Raw genomic sequence first — 24,176 nt, 5'->3', positions numbered from 1 at the left:
TGTATTTTCCATAATTTTCTTATAAAAAACTGGATTTTACGGTCAAAAAGCCTTATTAGCTCAGATTTTACGGAAATAGTTTATTTTTCGATCCATAGCTGGACTTAAGTTTCACCTACGAGTCAACGAAATGTATTTTCCATAATTTTCTTACAAAAAACTGGATTTTACGGTCAAAAACCCTTATTAGCTCAGATTCTATGGAAATAGTTTATTTTTATAGGTTTCAGACAACACATACCTACGAAAGACTAAGAAACCTAGCTAATAAAAGCCGGAAATAGCAAATTAACCATCCCTAATCATAATTTTCAGACAACACACACCTACGAAATACTAAGAAACCTTAGCTCAGAAAGGCCCGAAATAGTAATTTACTACCCTAAATCATAATTTTCAGACAACACACACCTACGAAATACTAGGAGACCTAGCTCATAAAATCCGGAAATAGCAAATTACACATCTCAAAGCATAAGTTTCAGACAACAAAAACCTACGAAATACTAAGAAACCTAGCTCAGCAATATAAAAAATAGCAACTACACATCCCAAATCATAAGTTTCAGACAACACACACCTATGAAAGGCTAAGAAATCTAACCCAGCAAAGTCAAAAATAGCAAACTATACATCCCAAATCAAAGTTTCAGACAACACACACCAACGAAAGACTAAGAAATCTAGCTCAGAAAAGCCCGAAATAGTAATTTACATACCCCAAATCATAAGTTTCAGACAACACACACCTACGAAATACTAAGAGACCTAGCCCATAAAAGCCAGAAATATCAAACTACCCACCCCAAATTTTAGGTTTCAGACAGCACACACCTATGAGAGACTAAGAAACCTAGCTCTGAAAAACCAGAAATAGCAAACTACCCACCCCAAATTGTAGGTTTCAGACAACACACACCTATGAGAGACTAAGAAACCTAGCTCTGAAAAGCCCAAATAGCATCCCAAATCATAGGTTTCAGACAACACACACCTACAAAAGGCTATAAAACCTAGCTCAGAAAAGCAGGATATTGCAAACTAAAGATCACAAATCATAGGTTTCAGACAACACACACCTACGAAATACTAAGAAACCTAGCTCAGTAAAGTCAAAAATAGCAAACTACACATCCCAAATCATAAGGTTCAGACAACACACACCTATGAAAGGCTAAGAAATCTAACTCAGCAAAGTCAAAAATAGCAAACTACACATCCCAAATCATAAGTTTCAGACAACACACACCAACGAAAGACTAAGAAATCTAGCTCAGAAAAGCCCAAAATAGTAATTTACATACCCCAAATCATAGGTTTCAGACAACACACACCTATCCTTCTGCCAGTCAACCCATCTCTCCCAAAACACTTTTCAGCCATTTCTCGTTAAAAATTTTATTTTCAAGTCATCCACACGGGTTTTTCGCTAACAACTCGCCCCCCCCCTGTCACACTAGGCCTATAACTACGCTAAGACATCCTTCTGCCAATCAACCCATATCCCCCTCCAAAACACTTTTCAGCCATTTGTCGTTAAAAATTTTATTTTCAAGTCATCCACTCGGGTTTTTCGCTAGCAACTCGGTCCACGGTACAGCACTATAAGTACTCTAAGACACACCGCTCCCATCACCCCACCACTTGTGTATTATACAGAACACATCGAAGAAGTAAAGCTATCCGTTATTAAAGTTCTTTTCTTGCCATCTACATCTCTCTTAGAATCAACTTTTTAGTATAGTATAAAGTTAAACTCTATTTTAAATTGACAACACTGTTCAAACACCACTTGTGTATTATACAGTACACATCGAAGAAGTAAAGCCTGGTCAAGTCATAAGACCACCCATTTTTTTTCTCCACCTTCATGCGATCCAATTTGCGAATGTTATCACCGACACATTCATATCAAACTATTCTTGGCTAAAGCTAATTGTCCAAAAAAAATCAGAAACCACTCTTGATAGCACATACTTCAAAGAAATAGAACATTGGATAACGCATGGGTGATAGACAGCTTTTCCCACAAAATCATTCCTAAATACGCAATTTGACAATCTCTAGTTTTCGATTTAAAAAAAAACACAAACAATTATACTCTAAAAACATATTGGACCACCTTATAGGTTTGCCAGCTTTTTTAAAATGTGCATGTAAAACCGAAGTGTATATTCTTGTGCAATTGATATCAATAACAAAAAGCGTTGTGTTATACAACCTTGACTATAGTTTAAAAACGTGTTTGACTACTTTATAGGTAAAGGATTGGTCGCTTTTCGCAATGTCCACGTGTAACCACACTGTATATTCTTGTAGGCGTGAATGTACGCTTGAATGTACGCTTGAAAGTGCGTAACAGGTTACTACTTTGGTGCCACGCTGAGCCGCTGAAAAAAAAAATAAGCGGAAACAACTTCAGGAAATTAGACAATGCTTTTCTAGTTTGCGCAATTTAGGCTAGCCTAATTGATTGTCATGTATCAAGGGATTGGACCCTACTTGTTGGTTAGCTACAAGGCAATCAGGTGACCATTCAATAAGAGGTTTTAGAATAATTGAATGCGTCAGGCCTGGGTTTTTCTCCTTATGTCTGAGGCAAAAAATTTAAGTTTATATTTTTTTTTCGCGATAAGTAATGTTTTTGGAATCAGAAGAACATATGGATTCTATTGGTATGTGAATAAATTTGAAACACTGAAGAAATAAACAAAATGAAAATAATTGGTGTATCCAAATACATGTTTCTGTAGCCAAGTCAATCGAATAATAATTTGAAGTGCATTAGCTTAAATAATTTTAATAATAACCATGTCAATACACGTCTTAGATGTCCAGCAATTGAAATGTATATACACTTCTTTTTTCAATTCCTATTTGATAATAACATGTTAGGATTGTATTCTAACATAGTTTTAGAATACAACTATGTTTTCATAGTTCAACCTCTATTTTTTTTTACCCAGGTTTCTGCCAATTAATTGCAGTATGTGTCTTCTGCTACGGCAATTTAGGAAGTTTTATTTTTTAGAGCTGCAGATGATATTTGTTTCACTCATCTTCTGCTGATTTTTCACCCACGTTCCTTATTTTCAAACTTGGCACCCGCCAAGTGTTAGAGCGATATAACTATCCTTGGAGTTGTTTTTTTTTCTAAGAAAGATATTCCCAGATTCTCCTAATTTGTTAAGAAATTTATGGGTGTGTAACTTTCCATGTAACCAATTTAAAGAATCAGATCTCATTTTTCTTTTTTACTGCCCTTGATACGTTAAAAATTATGTACTTACGTGTTATCCCGGCCAAAAAAAAAGAAATTTAATCTGTTAAAAACCAGTTTCTCTGTCTGCATTCGGAGATAATTAGCTTAGCTTAAGTGAAATAAACTACTATATAGGTATATTTTAATCAAATATTTAATACATAGAATTGATTAGGTTAGGTACTTTATATAATGCGTTCTGGGCGGCCTGCTTTCCATAATTCTCTGTTGTAGTTTGTTATTAAAGTATTTTATTGTCGTCAGATCATGGTATGTTTCATTATGATTAACCTAACTTCATTTCTTGAGTGTGGTCGCGATAACACGTAAGTACCAAAGACTATTTAAATCAAGCTCATAACATACAGAGGAATCTGTTAGGCTTGGAACGCAATTCCCTTAATAAAGGGCAGCCTTTTAGTCCGAATTAAAGGTTTCTGCCTATAGTAGGCCTAGTAGGCTACGGCCTTATTTACTAAAAATTGGCTGATTGCTGAAGGTCTGCTTTGGCTTTCTACGACTGTGTCATATATTTGGATAAGTATTGTTTTTCCATTATGGTTGCAGCGGCTGCGACAACCTAGTAAAATGCGAACCACAGCCCATAGTAATCAAAAGTTGAAAAATGCGTTTTCAAAAAAAATGCCTAGTGAGAAAAAATTGTTCTCTAACATTGAATCAAAAAGGGTAACTATTGTTTCAGTTAATCTTAAAAGTAAAAGTTTATTGCGAAAAGAAATTTACGGTGATTTCGAAAAAGAGCCTGAACCCCTTGAAAACAGTGTCAGATCCAAATAAAAAGTGCACCATTGGAATCAGCATGGTCCGAAACCTTCAGATGGATAATTACAGCCTCCCATCTTGAACGCAAAGGGAAATGACTTTTTTTGCATGGGTAGAACTGATGTGTCTCCTTTTTTTCTTTTTGTTTTCTCCAGGGCTAGCGAATGACCAGAACATCATAAAGAGATGTTTAAAGGATCATTCGAAGGGAAATTAAATTTGCTAGTGTCCTTTTTAAGCGAACAAAGAGACTGGAGGGCAAATAGCCCCCATTGCATGGGTAACACTGTAAGAAGTGTCCTTCTAATTTTAGAATTAATATCAAGTTGCTATGAATTGGTAGAAACCGGCTTAAGCCAATGCCCTTTCAGAGTATATTTGAACCCGATGAACTTATTTTGTAACCCTTTCCTTAGCTACGTTTGTTGGCAAATAAAGGGGAACACATCTTTTTATATAGAGTGACACTGTCAGTTGGGGTTATGGTTTTGCTTAAGCTTCTTTTATGCATATAGAATGTAAGTCTAGTGTGTTCCTTTCTCTTTCTTTATTTTGTTATGTTAAAATACTAGTAGAGGGGTATATATCCCATCCCTTAATATTATTATTAGATCCTTCTAAGCAGGAAATATTAGCCTTAATATAATACTTATAACGCTCGCCTTTCTTCAATAATAATAAGTTTCACTTCTAGCAATTATATGAACAAGAATTGATCTTTGATTGTGAATAATATTGTTGAATCTTGATTTATAATGAAATAACCATAACTATTAACTAAAAAGTTCTCGTCTTTAATAATAAAATCTTAGTTTTTCTTATACCTGTGTTGTCTTGTATATATTATTACGACGATTAGGATTTTGTCAAGATATCTCTCTCACTTGGTTCATTTCTTCTATTCTAGGCTTAACTAGGGGTACTCGGGTCTCATGGCTGAGTTTGGACATGGAGTCATCACCATGAGAAGACCCCCCCCTCTCTTACAGCACTGATGTGTCTCCTTTTTTTTCTTTTTTACCAGGGCTAGCGAATGACCAGAACATCATAGAGAGATGTGTGATGACTCATTCGGACGAAAATAAAATTTACTATTGCCCTATTTGACTGAACAAAAATATTCGAGGGCAGTCAGCCCCCCTCCCTGAATGCCCCCTCCCCCCAAGCTAGTCCTATAAAAATTTTGAGATAGCCATTTTGTTTAACGTAGTTCAAAGGTCCAATATATATTATTTTGATGATGATATGGCCCTCCATAGTCCCTGGGGAAGGGCTGGATGCGGTATCAGGCGTATCGATATCGCACGTATCAGTATCGGGCGCATTGGTATCGCATGCATCGTATCGAGAATATCGGTATCGGTATCCGTTGTTTTTTTCAGTCATTTTCTGGGCTGATTTTTAAAGCATGTCTCGGCAAGGTATCACGGTTCAAGCGGTAGCTGCAGCCTAGTAAAGAGCGAACCATAGCCCATAGTAACCAAAAGTTAAAAAAATTGATTTAAAAAAACTCCATATGGAAAACAAATTGTTATCTGACACTGACTCAGGAACGTTAACTATTATTTCGGTTCGCCTAAAAAGTAAAAGTTTATTGCGAAAAGTAATTTATGGGAATTTCAAAAAAAACCTCAAACCCTTCGAAAATCACGTCGAATCAAAATGAAAAGTGTACCTTTGATATCAGCACAGTCAGAAACCTTTTACAGGGGAGTTACAGTCCCCCACCTTGAACAAAGAGGAGAATAACTTTTTTGCATGGGCAGCACTAATGTGTCTACCGTTTTTTTTCTCTCTTTTCTTTTCAACAGGCCTAGCGGGTTACCAGAATATCATAGAGAGATGCTTAATGGCTCATTCAAAAGCTATTTATCATATCTACGTGCTTTTGATAAATTCCACCATCTGCAAGTGCCATATGGCACTAAATTCGCACTTTTTGTGCCATTTCTCAAGAAGTGGCACTAGCAGACTACCAAAAGATCGTAGACAGATCTAATATAGCTCATATAAAAGATATTGCTCATATCTGCGTTTTTCATATAAATCCTCAGTAAGTTCTAAATGGCACTAAAAACGGCACTTTTGGTGTTGTGTCTCAAGTGGAAAAGCTGGGGCTATTGGGCTAGCAGAACTTATAAGAGTGATGTTTAATAACTCAATTGAAAGCTATTGCTGTTATATACGTGTTTTTTTTTTATCAATTTTACCATTTGTAAGTACGATATAGGACTGAAAACAACACTTTTGATGCCACTTCTTAAGTGGAAAAGCTCTGAAGTACAAAACAGGTACTATTGTAATAGTTATTTTCCAGAACCCTTAATTGGAGGTTTACAAGAGCCCGTCCTGTACACTCCCTCCCAGCCCCCTTAGTAAGCATCATGGCTCGTCTTCTCATAAGAAAATTACTGAGGAATTTACAGGATACCACAGCATCGTAGATCTATGTTTGGTGGCTCGAATATAATCTATTCCTTATATCTAATAGGTTTTTTAAAAATTCTACCATCTATTAGATTTCACAGATTTTAATGTTAACTAGTTTCTGAGAAGAATTTGCAATGAACTCTCTGTCATGGTTGAAGTATTATCTGCAACCACCATCTGCAACCACCAACCGCAAGTTTCAAATAGCACTAAAAACGGTACTTTTGGTAAAATGTCTCAAGTGGAATACCTGGAGCTAGTGGGCTACCAGAACTTTGTACAGTGATGTCTAATGGTTCATTTGAAATTGTTGCTCATATCTACGTGCTTTTTATCAATTCTACCATTCTTAAGTAAGATATAGCACTGGAAACAACATTTTTGGTGCCACTTACTAAGTGGAAAATCTTGGAAGCATACCAATATATCAAATTACATTTTTAGAGGTGTAGTTCTGTCAGTACAGCGCTGGACTTCAAATTAGATTATGATGCGTTCGATTCCAGCTTCTATTTTTTTTTCGATCATGGTTTGTCCCTTCTTATGATTATTATTTGAAAAAAACAACGTTTTCTAAAGAGTTAAAGAGGCTGAGTCACAAGTTCGAACCTTAAAACGTACCGGGATTAGGAGGTACAGTTGGGGGGCTTTCGCCCCAAAACCCCCCACTTTTGCAGCCTCTTTTGTTAAGGTTTTTATTTTGGGGGTCTTCTGCCCCCTCAACCACCGCTTTTTCCTTTGCAAAGAAATGCTTTGCAACACGAACGAAGTCTGCTTGAATTTTTTACCGTAAGAACATCCTATTGCATCTCTGATTAGAAACAGTACTGAGCCTGTTTGCTGGATTTTTTACAGGAGATTTTTCCCTAACCGATAAACTATAATATGATGAACTGGGTACGACCAACTGATTGCAGGCTACAGGACTTAAAAAACCTTAACAAAAGAGGCTGCAAAAGCGGGGGGTTTGGGGGTGGCAGACCCCTAACTTCATCTTCTAATCCCTGCACGTTTAAGCTTCTAACGCGTGACTCAGCTTCTTTAAGTCTTTCGAAAACGTAGTTTTTTTTCAAATGATTTCCGCACGTTTTTATCCAATTTATACCTTATTATTGCTTGACTAACTGTTAGATGATCTTGTCAGGAGTTAAAGGAGTTACTATGCTTTTAGGAATTTCAAAAATTAACATGGGCTCTTATAGGAAAACGAGGTTTTTCGTAAATATAAATTCGGGGGATAATTTTTTCAGTCTGAAAATATCAAAAGGCCCTAATGGGTCGAATTCCGCTTCGAATGAGTCCTCATTCACCCGGATCCGTTGCCAACTGTGGCCTGTAGGCGTGTCAGATAAAAAAAACTTGATATTTGGTTTTTGGAAAACAGGGAAGGAGTGATTGGATTGAGCTGAAATTTATAGGATAAGCTCCCAAGCCCTAGGAAAAATTATCCTCTAAATTTCAGCCCGATCGGACAACGTTAAAGGGGGGCTGTGGTGGGAAAAATTAACATGGACTATAAAGAAAAACGAGGTTTTTCGTATATGTAAATTCGGGGGATAGTTTTTTCGGTCTGAAAATCTTCCACTCCCTAACAGGTCGAATTCCGCTTTGAATGAGTCCTCATTCACTTGGATCTGTTGCCAACTGTGGCCTGTAGGCGTGGCTAACAAAAAAAATTTGATGAACATTAAGTGGCTATATTTGGTTTTTAGAAAACAGGGAAGAAGTGATTGGATTGAGCTGAAATTTTTAGGATAAGCTCCCAGGCCCTAGGAAAGCTTATCCTCTAAATTTCAATAACGTTGTCCGATCAGACAACGTTAAAGGGCTGTGGTGGAAGGGTCGAAACTTCCGGCCCACTTTCCCCCATGAAGATAAAGTCGGAGGGGGGTGAAATTTTGTATGTTTCTTAGTTTGAGCTTAGGCTACAAAATGCGATCACCGCCGTCTCTCTGCGACCGCTAAGACCGGAAATCGCTTAACATTGTGGTGGCTCGCCTCTTTAAAGAGGCACAAGTGTGCCTCCTTGACTTTTCAGATAATCCTCTATTTTTCCAAACATGATGCACGCATTTTTTAAGGAATATCCCGGGAAGGCTGATTTTGAACCTATTACTAATACGAGGAGCGTTCAAAAAGTTCGTAGAACTGCATACAAAACTTTATTTCATAAAAACAAAACCATCACTACTTTTCAATATAGTCTCCCCTAACTTCAACACACTTAGACCACTGATGCTCAAGTGCCGCAAATCCAGCATGGAAGAAGTCTTGTGACTGGGAATTGAACCACTGATCCACGGCAGATATCAGCTCCTCATTGTCAGCAAAACACTTTCGACGAAGGTCGGACTTCATGGCACGAAACAGGTGGAAGTCGCTTGGGGCCAGATCCGGACTGTAGGGTGGGTGAGCCTACTGTTCGAAGCCCATCTGATTGATTGTGGCTTGTGCCACGCGGCTCTTGTGCACCGGCTCATTGTCATGAAGAAGGAGATCGTCTTGATTGCATGGCGCAACTTAACCATCAGGTCCGAGTAATAGGCACTAGTGATGGTAGACCTTCTGGGCAAGTAGTCGATTAGCAGGAGACCTTTCGAATCCCAGAAGACTGATTCCATCACCTTGCCTCCAGAGGACGGGGTCCGAAACTTCCTTGGAGGTGGCGAGTCACTGTGTTTCCACTGCTTGGAGGCGTTCTTACTCTCAGGGTCCCAGTGGTGTACCCAGGTCTCGTCTCCAGTCACAAGTCGCAAATGGAAGTCTTCTGGGTACCTCCTGCAGAGCTCGAGAAGTCGTGAACTGAGCTGCATCCGCTGCTGTCGACCTTGCACTTGAAGATTTTGAGGCACCCATCTGGCAGACGCTTTGGAGAGATGAAGATGGTCATGAAGAATGTTGAAAACGCTTCCTTCATAAATGCCAACTTCGGTTGCCACTTCTTTGACCTTTAAACCACGATCAGCCTTGACAAGGTCTTCCACGCGCCGGATGACCTCCGGGGTCGTCACTTCCAAAGGTCGACCGAAACGTGGGTCGTCTTCCAGGGATTGACGGCCCCGCTTGAACTCTGCGGCCCATTTGGTGACCTTGGAATACTTGGGAGCATCTTGCTGGTGCACCTTGGCCAACCGATCTGTGGTTTCTTTAGCCGAAGAACCTTCTTTGAAAAGCAATTTGATCACTGCTCTGTACTCGATAAGTGACGAATCCATTTCTACAGTGATTCAATGACTTTGGAGTCTTCTTATACCTGAAAAGACCAAGCAGTTTTCAGGCTGTGAATATCATTTAGCTAGATAAGCATGCATGCAGGGTTAGAACTTATTTCGTCATTTCTGAGTGTTCCGTTCTACGAACTTATTGAACGTCCCTCATATCTACGTGCTTTTTATCAATTTTACCATCCATAAGTGCCATATAGCAATAAAAATGGCACTTTTGGTACCATTTCTTAAGTGGAAGAGTTTGGAAGAATAAAACGGTACTATTGCAATAATCATGGTCCAAAGCCCTTAACTGGAGGTTTATAAGAACCCCTCACATATACTCCCCTATAGACCCTCTTAGTAAGTTTCATAAATCCCTACTCATCATAAAAGTAAAAGATTATTGCGAAAAAAAAAATAACTAAAACTAAAAACTTTTCAACTAAAAATCTGCCAAAAATTAAGCTTGATCGAACAACAGTTTTGAATTCAACCTTCAAACTTCACTCTGCGGTGTAGCCTGTGTACTAGTTCTAAAGGCGGTGATTGAGGGGAAGGGACGCCCTTGCCCCCTTATTTTTTGCTCTTACCTGGGTTTTGAAAAACACTTTTTTGGTCATTTCATTGGAAAAGGCAATTTTTTCATTTAAAAGAGTTGGCGAAACAACCGAAAGTGCACTTTGTGCGAATGTACTATTAAGTCAAGTTTATAAAAAGCGATTAGGTATAAATATAAGCTTGTAAATGAGCCCTTAAACAGCTTTCTTTTGTTACAGAAGCCTTCTAGTTTCTGCTAGTCAGTAGGTGATTTATAAATCCCTGTCTTCATTATGGCTTTTTCAGGCGAAGTCGGCCGAGTAAAAACAGTTTTTTTGCTCATTGAAAAACAAACATTCCTGAAAACATGTATTGTTTTGTGAAGTATGGATAATGAACTTTATGTTATAGACTGAAAGTTTTTCTTAGCTGCCAAGGTTGTTTGCAGTATTTTTAAGAGGTTTCTTATCTCCCCTAGATCGGTGATAATTAGAAATTATATTAAAAATAAATTTTCAACTAAAACTAAGAAGTGACATTAAAACTTAAAACGAACATATATTATTGCGTATATATAAAACAGATTATGGCAGCGTTGTTTCTACATTAAATTTTAATCAAAAACGAACAAAGATGAATTTTTTAACTATAGAGTTTTCCCGAAGGAAGTAAAGAGCAAGGTTGAAACTTAAAACGGACAAAATTTATTACTTCATAGCCTATTAAATGCATATTAATAAAACTAGAACAAATAAACTTACTAATTATGTTTCCCTTATACTTTTAGGATTATACAAAACTAGCGCTTTACAGAAAAAACAAAATATTATAGGAGTTTTGGCACAGTAAAAGCAAACCAATTAAGGATACTTTTTACAGAATAAAAACATTATCAATCCCTTTTAAGATAAAGCAACAATCCCTTTTAGGATTTTGTTTCATTTTTTAAGTTTAATTTGGTATCACATCTGCATAATTCTGAGTTCAATGACTGGCTCTCGTTTTGGTTCTGAAAAGGATATGCCATGATTAGTTTGTACACGCAAGCATGGGCGCCCATAAGCTGAATTCCAGGGGGGGGCAAACTTCGTCTAATTGCTACTTTTAATGCTATATAATAGAAAGCTCATAACAAAAATATAAAAATAAGGCAGCATCATTCAGCCAGGGGGGGGCAAGAGCCCCCCCCCCTGCCCCCCCCATATGGGCGCCCATGCCTATGCCTTCCCAAGGCCAGAACATAACTTGCACTTTACTGAAAAAAATATAAATGTTTAACTTTTATAATACAATTAAATTATTATGAAACTCCTATGGCGCTCCTCCAATTGGCTTTCATAGTCATACAACTTGCTGAACTTAAGGCCTTTGGGTCTATCCTTTACATAGTACTTAATTATCATCGAAACCTTATAATGGATTTTTTGTTATACAGATCTTCATTTTAAACTATCACGCTACATGAAACCTCCCTATAAACATATTATACTGTCAAAAGTTATAAATATTAGAAATTAATTTGATTTTAGATCCAAATTCCGGCGTAAGTGGACTTCATTAAAATTATTACACATTTATGAACACTAAAACTTAAATGTCAAAGCAAACACACATAAAGCTATATACTTTGAAACTGATCAGAAGAAAAATGAATATTGTTGTGAAAGACAGTTACGACTGTCTAATCAATTTTATGATTGTTTTCATTAACTTTCATAAATATATATATATATATATATATATATATATATATATATATATATATATATATATATATATATATATATATATATATATATATATATATATATATATATATATTTGTTTATATTCTGTTTCATAATACAATTAAATTTAAAAAACAGTTTTTTCAACTAAAAGTAAGGAGCAACATTAAAACTTAAAACGAACAGAAATTATTACGTATATGGTGGGGTTCGCTCCCTAGTCAATACCTCGCTTTTTACGCTGAAGTTTCAATTTTGTTCGAATCAAATTTCCCTGAATCACAAAGGCCGTTTAATTAGAATAGATAGCTCTTTTGAAAGTACTGAAAAAAAACTTCAGCGTAAAGAGTGAGGTATTGACTAGGAGGGAACCCTCTCATATACGTAATAATTTCTGTTCGTTTTAAGTTTTAGTGTTGCTCCTTACTTTCAGTTGACAAAACCCCTATGCCTTCCCTTACTTTCCTTACTTTCACCTCCTTACTTTCAGCTCAAAACCCCTATGACGCAAGTTCGAAGTAAAGCAATCTTGATAGTATTAGGATTATAGACTAGCTTTAGAATTTGTATTATAGCTTGAAATTCACTGTTGCATAGAGAGAAATAATCAGATTTCCCGTCTGGAAATTCCAGAGTTCATGTTATGTCTTATTTGATCTTTATTTCTGGTAATTAGCGACAGGACTAAAAAAATAATAAGGCTCCAGGTGCTGATAGGGTGGTAAATAAGTTTCTTAAATATGGTGGCTCTGAGGTTAGAAATAAGTTACTGAAGATCATGAATATGATTTTAGAAAAGGGTAAGTACAGCCACTTTATAAGAAAGGTGATAAAAGTGAGTGTGGTAATTATCGAGGGATTAGTCTGGTCTCTGTAGGTAGTAAATTACTTAGTAATATGATACTTTATAGACTGAAAGATGCCGTAGACAAAGTTTTAAAAGAAGAACAGTGCGGTTTTAGAAAAGGTAGAGGATGTGTCGACCAAATTTTCACTCTTCGGTTAATAATTGAGAAGTGCCTGAGTTTTCAAACACCTCTGGTCCTCTGCTTTATAGATTATGAGCAAGCGTTCGATTTCTGTTGATAGAAGAGCTTTAGTAAAGGTTTTATTCTTGTATGGTATACCAGACAAATACATTAAAGTGATTAGTGCTATGTACGAGGATAACACTGCTGCGGTTAAGGTAGAAAATGAGGTTAGCATCTGGTTTTGTATTAAATCAGGAGTTAAGCAGGGTTGTGTTCTATCCCACTTTATATGGATTATTTGTATGGACTTTGTCTTAAGGAGCACAGGAATGGCAATGGGAGACCACGGAATCAAATTGGGAGGAAAAAGTCTCCAGGACTTAGATTATGCTGATGACTCAAGCATTCTAGATGAAAGTGCGATCAAAATGAATGATCTTTTAGAGTTTATGCGAGTTCAATGTGCTAGAAAAGGCTTAACAATTAATATTAAGAAGACAAAGTCACTAAGGCTAGGAAAAAGTAAAGATGTAAAGGTGAAGTTCGGTAATGAAAAGATTGATCAAGTGGGCAGCTTCACTTACCTTGGTAGTATTATTAGTATAGATGGTGGGAGTAGTGAAGATGTCGAAAGTAGAATAGCCAAGGCTCAGGGTGTTTTTTCACAGTTAAAAAAAGTTTGGAAATTTAGTAAGATAAGTCTGCAAACCAAAATTAGAATATTAGAAGCTACAGTGATGACAGTGGTCAAATATGGCTCTGAAGCATGGGCGCCCCGAAAAGCGGATGAAGATTTGTTTAGATGATTTCCTGAGAAATTGCTTAAGGATTGTTCTGGGTACCCGTCTGACTGACCGTATTTCAAACAATAGGCTATACGAGAAATGTGGCTCAATATCGCTCTCTAGGGCTATAATGAAAGAAAGGTTGGGGTGGCTAGGGCACGCTGTGCGGATGAAGGATGACAGATTGCCAAAGATTGTTCTTATCGGCCAACCATCAAGGGCTAAACAGAAAGTAGGTCATCCTCGTCTGGGGTGGGAGGACGTCATATAGAAAGATTTAAAGGCAATGGGAGCTTCATGGGTGGGTGTAAAAAGGGAGGCTTTGAATAGATTGGGGTGGAGGAGGAGCGTGCGTAGCTGTGTTTGCCTCAGGCGGCTTGGTGCTGCGGTGAGCTGTTAGTAGTAGCAGTAGACCAAGATGCTGCTTGATAAACCAATCCAATATTTCTGCATGCTGTTCAATTACTTCGTAGTTATTAAAAAATATTAAATTTTACGCTTATGTTTTTAAAATAAATTTAATTGTATACTGAAGGTTACTGATGTCACAACTGGTGTAAGACTATGAAAAGCCTTATCGATTTGTTTATTGTTGCCAGGCTACATACTCACTTTTGACTCTTAAACCAATAATCCTACTTTTAATACCTGACTTTTGTGTTTTACAATAAAGCGCTAGTTTTGTATAATCCTAAAAGCATAGGGAAACATAACTAGTTGGTTTATTTGTACTAGTTTTATTGATATGTATTAAATAGACTGTGAAGTAATAATTTTTGTCCGTTTTAAGTTTCCACTTCGCTCTTTACTTCTTTCGGGAAAACTTTGTTTTACCTCTTAAAAAATGTGTATGTTTATTTCCTCATTAAAATTATGCAGAAATAGCTATTTTTTCAAAACCTGACCTTACTAATCTGTTAAACTTGATTCAACATATTTATGATGTTTGCCGATACAATCTCGTCTGTTGTGAAACTTATCCGGATGTTGTGTCTGGGAATGCGCCAGTGTATATTTGTAATTTGCCACTCTCAAACAAAGCATTTACCAAGAAGATTTTTAAAATGCTAATATTTGGAACAATATTATTACTAGTTCAAAATGTTATACTTGTGCTTTCTTCTGACAATATGTGTACTTTTGACGTAGATAAATACAGGTAAATTGTTTCGAGCTACAGGTTAACTAGTTCCTAATATTTGAAATATTTTTTTTTTTTAAAGGCATTCCGAGAAAGAAGTTTTTCAAAGAAGTGTATCACAGTTCATGGTAACAAACCCTAACTATAAGTGACTCGGCCCAATAGTAACCGAAACTCTAAAAATGGAATTTTGATAAGAATTGATACATCATAAGAATTTGTTTTTCTATGCTGAATCCAAGTATATAAAGTCTATTAAGTTTAATGTTACCCATCAAAAGCCAAGAACCTTCAAAAATTTGCCTGATTTTCGAAAAAGGGGAAAAGCCCCCAAGAATTGGGGGCTTCATTGAAGTTACATGAAAGTTTCATTGAAATAGTTACTGTTTCAAAGAAAGTTACACTATCAGCTTCAGCATACGAACTTTACGGTGTAGGTTTCAAGTTCCTATCTTAAAAATGTGGAATTTTGTGTTTTTGCTTGAATAAGGGTCACGGATGCGTGTTTCTAATTAATTTCCCCCTGGTGTGATCGTATCGAGACGATGATCCTAAAAGATCGGGGGAGCATATTCGAACGGGAATTTAAAGTTCTAAAGCCCTTTTTAAGCGACCAAAACATTAGAGGGGAACTGACTTCTCTTCCACCTCCCTTATTTCCCTAACGACACCTGATCAAAACTTTGAAATAGCCAATAGATTCAGCATAGTTTAAAGATCCGATAACTAGCTTTTGGGCGTTACATGATCCCCGAAATGGGGAAGTGTCTATAAGTTACGCAGTTTTCCCATTGTTTACATGTAGCCTAGTGTTTATTATTGGCAAGGGCAGCCGCATAAAATTTTTCAGGGGGTAGAGTACCCTAGATTAAACGAAAATCAGAATCAAACTTATGGGGAAAGATTTATTGCTTCCCAAGATTATAACATGTATAGACTTGTCTTTTTGCAATTTCCTAAGCCTTAAAATATTCTACAAAAGGAGTAGAAATAGGAACTTAAGAACAGCTTCCAAGGGGATATTTTAGGCTCTGGTTTCATTCCTGGAAGCTTGATTTACCTGCCCTAGATTAATAGATTCCCAAGATCTCAAGAACCCCTAAAGCGGGGTTTTGCCAAAATCCTTACATTTTTGAGGGCTCATGCTTAAAACTTACCCTGTCTGGATAGATACCACATTTTGATTTAATAATGATCATGCAGAATATACCTCCCATTACAGGACATTTCTTTCTCTCAAACTGAATTCCTTTGGATCTTCAGACATGTAGAAAAAAGTACAGAATAACGAAACAAAAGCTGAATTAGAATCCCGCTATCAAATTTACCCTCTTTCTTTTTGTATCCCAATTCAACTTATTGAAATAAACACGTTCAAATAAAATTGTTTATCTTAGAGAATCTTATCAAATAGTTCGTGATAACGAACTGTAAGTAAGGAGCGGTAAATATTCACCAAAACTGAAAACGGAATTTTGATGACAATTGATGCATCAACAAAATTAGTTTTTCTATACTGATATCTAAATATATAAAACTTATTATACTCAATTTTATCCACCAAAAGCTACGAATCTGAGAAAATTGGCGTGATTTTTGAAAAAAAAAACTTTCCACGCGCTCAATTTCCCCAAACACATCCAATCCAAATTTTGAGACAGCCATTTTGTTCAACATAGTTCAAAGATCTGGAAATTATGTTTTTGAGGACACTCCTCAGGGCAAGGGTTGTAATTTATGCCCTAGGTTTTAAAGTTTTTATAGAAAGCGATGTCGTAGAAACTTCAGAAAGGGCTCATTCAATTGGAAATTCAAAGGGCTAGTGCCCTTTTTCATAGTTGAAACTGATCGGAGCCTTGGAGGACAACTCACTCCTTTGTCACGCCCACCATTTCCCCAAACACACGCAATCAATATTTTGATATAGTCATTTTTTTTCAACGTGGTGGAAAGTTCTGGAAATTAGGTCTTTGATGATGACAACTCCCCTCAGCCTTCAGGGCAAGGTTTATAAGTTATTCCCTGGGGGCATATAAGGTTTTTTTTATAGAAAGTATTGCAATAAAAACTTCAACAACGGCTCACTCGATTGGAATTTGAAAGGGTTAGTGTCCTTTTTAAAAGACAAAAGTGATTGGACGGCAACTAACCCCCCTCTCACACCCATCATTTCCCCGAACACATCCAATCAAACTTTTGAGCTAGTCAATTTTTGCAACGTAGTTGAAAGTTCTGGAAATTATGTCTTTTAGGATGAAAACCCCCACAACCTTCAGGGCAAGGGTTGTAAGTTATACCCTTCGGGCATATAAGGTTTTTGCAGAAAGGGTTGTCGTAGAAACTTCAAAAAGGAATCATTCGACTGGAAATTGAAAGGGCAAGTGCCCTTTTTAATAGTAAAAAGTTATTGGAGGGCAACTAACCATTCAGTCTTACGTCCACCATTTCCCCAAACACATCCAATCAAAATTTTGAGATAGCCATTTTTTTCAACGTAGTTGAAAGTTCTAGAAATTAGGTCTTTGAGGATGACAACCCTCTCCCCAACAGACCTAGGGTAAGGGTCGTAAGTTATGCCCTGGCGGCATAAAATGTTTCTTATAGAAAACGTTGTTGTAGAAACTTCAAAAAAGGCTCATTCGATTGGAAATTGAAAGGGCTAGTGCCCTTTTTAATAGTCGAAAGTGATTGAAAGGCAACTAACCCCCTCTCTCACGCCGACCATTTCCTAAAACACATCCCATCCAAATTTGACATGCCCATTTTGTTCAACGTAGTATAAAGTTCTGGATATTAGGTCTTTGAGGATGACGCAACCCCCCCCACAACCCACAGGGCAATGATTGCAAGCTATGGCCTGGGGACGTATAAGGTTGTTTTTTTTTATAGAAAATGGGGTCGTAGAAACTTCAAACAGGGTTCATTCGATAGGAAATTGAAAGGGCTAGTGCCCTTTTTAATAGTCGAAAGTAATTGGAGGGCAAATAGCCCCCCTCTAACGCCAGCCATTTTCCAGAACACATTCAATCAAAATTTTGAGATAGACATTTTGTTGAACGTGGTTGAAAGGTCAGGAAATTATGTCTTTGAGGATGACGAACCCCCCAGAACCCCCAGGGCAAAGGTTGTAAGTTATACTCTGGGGTCATATAAGGTTTTTATAGAAAGCGTTGTCGTGGAAACTCAAAAAGGGCTCGTTTAATTGGGAATTGAGAGGGCTAGTGCCCTTATTAATAGTCAAAAGCGATCGGAGGGGGAATGCCCCCCATGTCCATCATTTCCTCATATAGCCATTTTGTTGAACATAGTTGAAGGGTCTGGAAATTATGTTATTTAGTATGATATGGCCATTTGGATATGGCCATTTCGTTCAACGTAGTTGAAAGGTCTGGAAATTATGTCTGAGGATAAAAACTCCTCCTCCATAGCCCTCAGGACAAGGGTCGTAAGTTATGTCCTTGGGGCATATAAGGTTTTTATGCAAATTTTTGTAGTAGAAGCTTCTAAAAGGGCTTATTCGATTGGATATTTGGAGGACTAGTGACTTTCATATTAGTTGAAAGTGATCAGAGGGCAAATGACCCCCCTCACGCCCATCCTTTCCCCAGACACTTCCGATAAACATTTTGATATGGCCATTTTGTTCAACGTAGTTGAAAGGTCTGGAAATTATGTCTTTGAGGATGAATACGCCTCCCCCATAGACCTCAGGACAAGGGTCGTAAGTTATGTCCTTGGGGCATATAAGGTTTTTATGCAAAGTTTTGTTGCAGAAGCTTCTAAAAGGGCTTATTCGATTGGAAATTTGGAGGACTAGTGCCTTTCGTATTAGTTGAAAGTGATCAGAGGGCAAATGCCCCCCACGCCCATCATTTCCCTAAATACTTGCAATCAAAATTTTGAGATAGCCAGTTTGTTCAACGTATTTGAAAGGTCTGGAGATTATGTGTTTGAGTATAACAAATCCCCCAGCCTCCAGGGCAAGGGTTGTAAGATATGCCCTGGGGGTATATAAGGTTTTTTATAGGAAGCATGGTTATATAAACTTCGGAGGGGGCTCATTGGATTGCTGATCAGACGCTCTAGTGCTCTTTTTAAGAGTCAAAGTAATCAGAGGGCAGCAACCCCCCCCCCCCCCCCGACGCACACACAAACGTACGTTGTATTGTCCCGAAGTGCTTGTAATAGAAATTTGGAGATAACCATTCTATTCAAATAGTCTAAATATCATATAACAAGGATTCGGAGTTGAAACAAACCCAGAGATTTGGGGCAAGGGTTGTAAGTTATGCCCAGGGGGTATTTAAGGTTTTTATGGAAGGGGTGGTTGTCTAACTTTAGAAGAGGCTCAGTCTTTTTTCCTGAAAAAGACTATTTCAATATAAAATGAGCAGAAATTAATTTAAAAAAAACTTTTTCCACAAAATAAGTTTTTCAAAAAGAAGTAAAGAACTCCAATAAAACAAAAATGAACAAAAATAGAATGAAATAATCTACCAAGCATACAACTACCACAAATCAATATTAATAAATGAATTAAACCCAAAACAAATAGAAATTCAAATAAATAACAGAGTCAAACTCAAAACGAGAAGAAGTAAATATGTAGGGTTCTAAAACTCTATGCTTTCTAAAAGCCAGAATATAATTTGGCTTTTACCGAAAAAATTCTTTTAGATATTTTCATTTTCAAACTTTAAGAAATCAAAAATTAATTAATATTTTAAGGAATAAATATCAGCATACGAATATTAAACTGACAATAGGCATTTGTTTTCAGTAAATTCGTTCAGATTTTTTTGAGTAAAGTATAAATTATATTCTGTCTTTTAGAAAGAATAAGGTTTTATTACCCTACTCATTAATTTCTGTTCGTTTTGAGTTTGACTCTGTTATTTATTTTAATTTCTGTTTGTTTTGGGTTCCATTTAATTATTGATACTGATTTGTGGTAGTTGTATACTTGGTAGATTATTTTAATCTATTTTTGGTCATTTTTTGTTTAATGGAGTTGTTTACTTTTTTTTTAAATACTTTTTTTGTGGAAAAAGTTTTTTTTAATTAATCACCATAAAGAGATTATTCATTGATTTAGTATTATCAATATTTAGGTTCTTATGCTTTCATTTTTGATAAGGGTGACTGTTTACTTACAATTCATTATTTTGAAGCATATTTTTTTTTCGTTTTTTTACTCCAATCATATCATATAGAAAAAAAGTTCATTCAGTCACAAATTAAAACTCGTATTAACAAACAACAAAAACACGAAGAACAATAGTAGTCCGGGAGCCAGGCCACTATAATGTGACAACTAGGTGGTCAGAAAGACACAGTCAGTTTGACAATAGTTTCCGACTATATCGACCACGCTGAATCCGAATATGGGTGGGGAAAAAGTTGGAGATCACGGCTTGACCTTGTAACAGCAAAAAAACACTCTTTTTAGGCCTATCAAACGTGTACAGACTGTTCATTTTTTTCTAAGGTTGTACCACTTCAATTTAGTGGTGCGACATCTCAATTTGGTCCTAATATGGTCTTCTCCTAGAATATGCTAAATTTTTCCCGATATATTGTATAGCCCAGGAGCTATAAGCTAATATTTATTAATTTTCCCCGAAAATCTCAAAATTCAAAGGTTCATTTTCAACTAAACCTTGTATCTCGGACCTTTCTATAAATTTTGTGTTTTTCATTCTGTACCAGAATTTACCTTTTGTATTTAGGTTCACATTGCCGTAAAGTTCAAAGCTTAAACTGTTTGGTCAAGCCGTGCAGAATTTTTTGAAAAAGTATAGGCCAAAAAATATATGCAAAAATTCATTTTTCCAAAATTATGATGTGACACATCTTTTATGCTAGAATTTAACGCCCAATCTGAATATGAACTTTACTTTTCAACCAAATATCAACTTTTTTTTGTCTTAATTCTAAATGTATACTTCGCAGTCCAATCTAACTTCGTTTGTTATAGGCTAATTACTTATTTGTAGGCCAAAAATTTTTTTTTGATAAATGGTATTGCAGGACATGTTTTTATGCCAAATTTTGACGCCGAGTCCAACGGTAGTGTTAACTTGGTCATCGTGTTTCAACTTTGGATGCTATTTAATTTGCTATAAACTCCGATTTTCTTTCAAATATAGTTGTAAATCCAGATTATAATCAACCTACGATGCTTTGCAAGGTAGTAAACGGACACGGAAGAACCATGCTCGACAGAAGCTGAAAGCTTAAACCTGTGACACGATTAAACAGTGTTTATTATTTTAAGTACTGTAAGTAAAGCTACAGGTAAAGTCTGTAGCTTCTTGCTTACTTTGTCTGTAACTTGCTTCTTTGTCTGATTCAATGCAATACTGTTCAAGAGTTATTCCAAGAATGGGTGGATTGCATCTGTGTATGAACTTCCTTGGTGTGATTGGGTATGAAAGGCTCAGGACTTGAGGAAATTTTTAGTAAGGCTGGCATCTTACTCTCTGGAACTGCTAAAAAAGCTATGACTGGAAAACCCTATTACAGGTGTATGGAGGCTCACATCATCGTAATAGAGGCCTTGTATAGAGTATATTGGAATGCTCTTGAACAGTATTACATTGAATCAGACAAAGAAGCAAGTACTTTTGATGAGCTGTCAGATTTAATGTCTGCGTTCATGAATTGCGGAGGCTCCTTTGACAACCTAGATTTACACCTGGAATCTATGAAGCCTTTGATGAACCAGTTCAACAAGTCGCTTGACAAAAACCTTACAACGAAGTTGTGGATGGAGTATATGAATTTTGTGCTGATTCTTCTCCAGTTCCTGATTGCAGAGCGTGGGAGAGACTGGGAAGGTCATATTATTGGTTTAACCCTCATGTTGCCGTATTTTACAGTTGCGGGGCATTATAAGTACACTACATGCCTACTCCAGTATGTGAATGACATGAAAACCTTGCCACCTAGCTTGCATGATATCTTTGTCAAAGGACCATTCAACGTGAAGCGGAAAAATTGCAAGATGAATTGTGTTTCCCCAGATCACTGGAATCCACACTCAACCTTGAATCAAAACAAAAGGGAGGAATAAAGGGAATCTCACTGAACTCAATGGCAGTTGCCAAGTGGACTACCACCATACCATTCTGTGCTGAGGTTTCCTCTGCCCTTTATCGACTTGCTGGAATTGAGAGCATGAGTGAATTTGATGGTGAAGGAAGCAGAAATGGAACCTTTGAGAAGCGCCGAGAAAACCTTGTCAGTAATGTGGTCTCTGTTGTCGAAGACCAAATTGATCCCTTTACATGTGATGAGGAATCATTAGTGAATATCATTTCAAATCAAGTCGCTGATGAAGCAGTGACAAAGAGCCTCCTGCGTGCACGTGCTAGTGGTTTAAAAGCATTGGAAGCATACTTTGATGGAAAACCCAACCCTTTTTCCAAGGCTAAAGTAAAGACTATGGATTGCGATACAAAACAGGACAAACGTTCAACGACCAAGACCGGTAGCAGCGTTTATGCTGAGTTGGAAGCTGTTAAAAGGATTTTGGTTACTGTTGGGACTAGTCAAGCATTTACGCTTGAGATGCTAAGTCAGATCATGCCACACGAACTTTTGCCCTACGCCCCAGCAATATTTGAAGCAGTAGCTAGTGAACGTATTAAACTTCGATCGGGTACGAAGTCAAGTTTTCTCGAGTTCATTCGCACCTCTGCAAGTTTAGAAAGTTGGCATAGCGAAGTTCCGATTAACACGGTCACGGGAACAGGTGTGGTGGTAGATTTCATGCCGTTAATCCGGTCGCAAGTGCCAGACAAAACCGAAACTGTTGAGGCATTTTCGAAACGAATCCTTGCAAGGCTCTTAAATTTACTACAAAAATCTGCAACCAAGCTGCATATATTGAGTTGGTTTGTATGGCGGATTTTTCGACCTTGTAAATATTTTTTGGAATCCTATTTCTCTAAGACAGCAGTGGATTTCATAAATAGAGAGGAAATGCAGTGACCATAAGTTTTATCGTTGGGAAGAGCATGGTGCTAGAAAACTGGGATATTTTGCTTATGCAGTCAGAGAGTAAGGCAAGACTTATCGAATGTATTTTTGAATTGTGGAGCCATGTCTGTCTTTCTGAATTAAGATTTACCATTTACTTCTCTGGTGGATTCAGTGATAGAATGAAGGTGCTAAAACTGGTCCCATCCAAAATGACTATAGATCCGAACCCGGACTACAAAGCGAACTTGTGCAGCACACATGAAGAAGCAGCACGCGTGTTGCTCTCCATGTTGCCGAATGCTACAGAAATGGATGTTCACAAGTAATTGTTGAAGCAAATGACACAGATATTGTTGTCATTTTATTACAGAACTAACGCGAAATATTCCTCTGCAGGTGTGACCTAGGGTATGAGCCCGTGCTCTACGTTTAGTTCCATGACAAAGTCTTTCCGATCCGTAGAACTGTGTATAGAACATCGTGGGTAGTTAAAGAGTCAATAGGACAACTAGATTACATTAGTGAATGTGACGTGGTCAGTTTTTTCTTCTCGAAGGGCAAAAAAACATTTGCTACATCTGCTGTTAAATCACAGATCATTCAAGAAATTGCTGATCTTACACAGAAAGGGAGGAGTGATATCAAAAACCTCATTATTTACGAGCCCGAAATCTTGCGTATCTGTACGAAATTGACTGTATTGGTATATAGCAAAAACAGTCCGAATTTTATTCTCTCAATGACCTCCGAATTCATTTATTTCCCAGAAAAAAAGAACTTGAACAGCTTACCGCCAACAGATGGTTCTTTCGTATATAACGTCAAGAGAGCTATACTTCAGTGGAGCATTATTCTTCAGGCTGTGATTGCTAAGCCCTATATCTTCAACCCACTTGAGTTTGGCTGGACCCATCACGACATTTTAGGAGTCAGTCTAGTGACTTCAGCGCTGACCCCCTGGCCTCGATCTGTCAACAAGGCTTCAACCTTTTATTACTGTAAAACTGTGTGTGGTAAAAGTGCCCTTGTTTGGGGATAAGGCCATGCGACATTCTTTGCGCGTGTGGTGCCGATAGCGACGATTCGGACGAGGATTAGCGGGATTTTTTTTGTATGTGTGAGGAAAACCGTTGGGATATGCGGAAATTGCATTTTGACAGGCTTTACCTGTAGCTTTACTTACAGTATTTAAAATAATAAACACTCTTTAATCATGTTACGTGTTTAAGCTTTCAGCTACTGTCGAGCATGGTTCTTCCGTGTCCGTTTACTACCTTGCAAAGCTTCGTAGGTTGATTAAATAGCATATAGCAACTAAAGTTGAAACACGATAACCAAGTTAACA

The 24,176-nt window shown here is 37.2% G+C and overlaps 2 protein-coding genes across 2 annotated transcripts in view; one reads left to right on the top strand and one right to left on the bottom strand.

Annotated features, from left to right (window-relative positions):
• Positions 1–8,829: 8,829 nt before the first annotated feature.
• Positions 8,830–9,690, bottom strand: LOC148955268 (histone-lysine N-methyltransferase SETMAR-like). The gene has a single exon (XM_089106807.1). It carries the CDS (start codon positions 9,688–9,690, stop codon positions 8,830–8,832), a length of 861 nt encoding a protein of 286 aa, XP_088962933.1.
• Positions 9,691–14,735: 5,045 nt separating this feature from the next.
• The window catches only part of LOC148955266 (carboxypeptidase Q-like), an 87,753-nt gene continuing 78,312 nt past the window's right edge, over positions 14,736–24,176 (top strand). The window contains exon 1 of the mRNA XM_089101284.1: positions 14,736–14,863. Coding sequence (XP_088957410.1) covers positions 14,769–14,863 — 95 coding nt within the window. The 5' untranslated portion in view covers positions 14,736–14,768. The remainder of the gene's footprint in view (positions 14,864–24,176) is intronic.

The sequence above is a fragment of the Artemia sp. Qi Xiang Cuo genome, chromosome 2 (assembly GCF_049724085.1).
Source record: "Artemia sp. Qi Xiang Cuo chromosome 2, ASM4972408v1, whole genome shotgun sequence".
NCBI classification, from domain to species: Eukaryota; Metazoa; Arthropoda; class Branchiopoda; order Anostraca; family Artemiidae; genus Artemia; species Artemia sp. Qi Xiang Cuo.
Note: the sequence above shows the minus strand (reverse complement) of the source record. Positions and strands in the feature narration are given on the sequence as shown.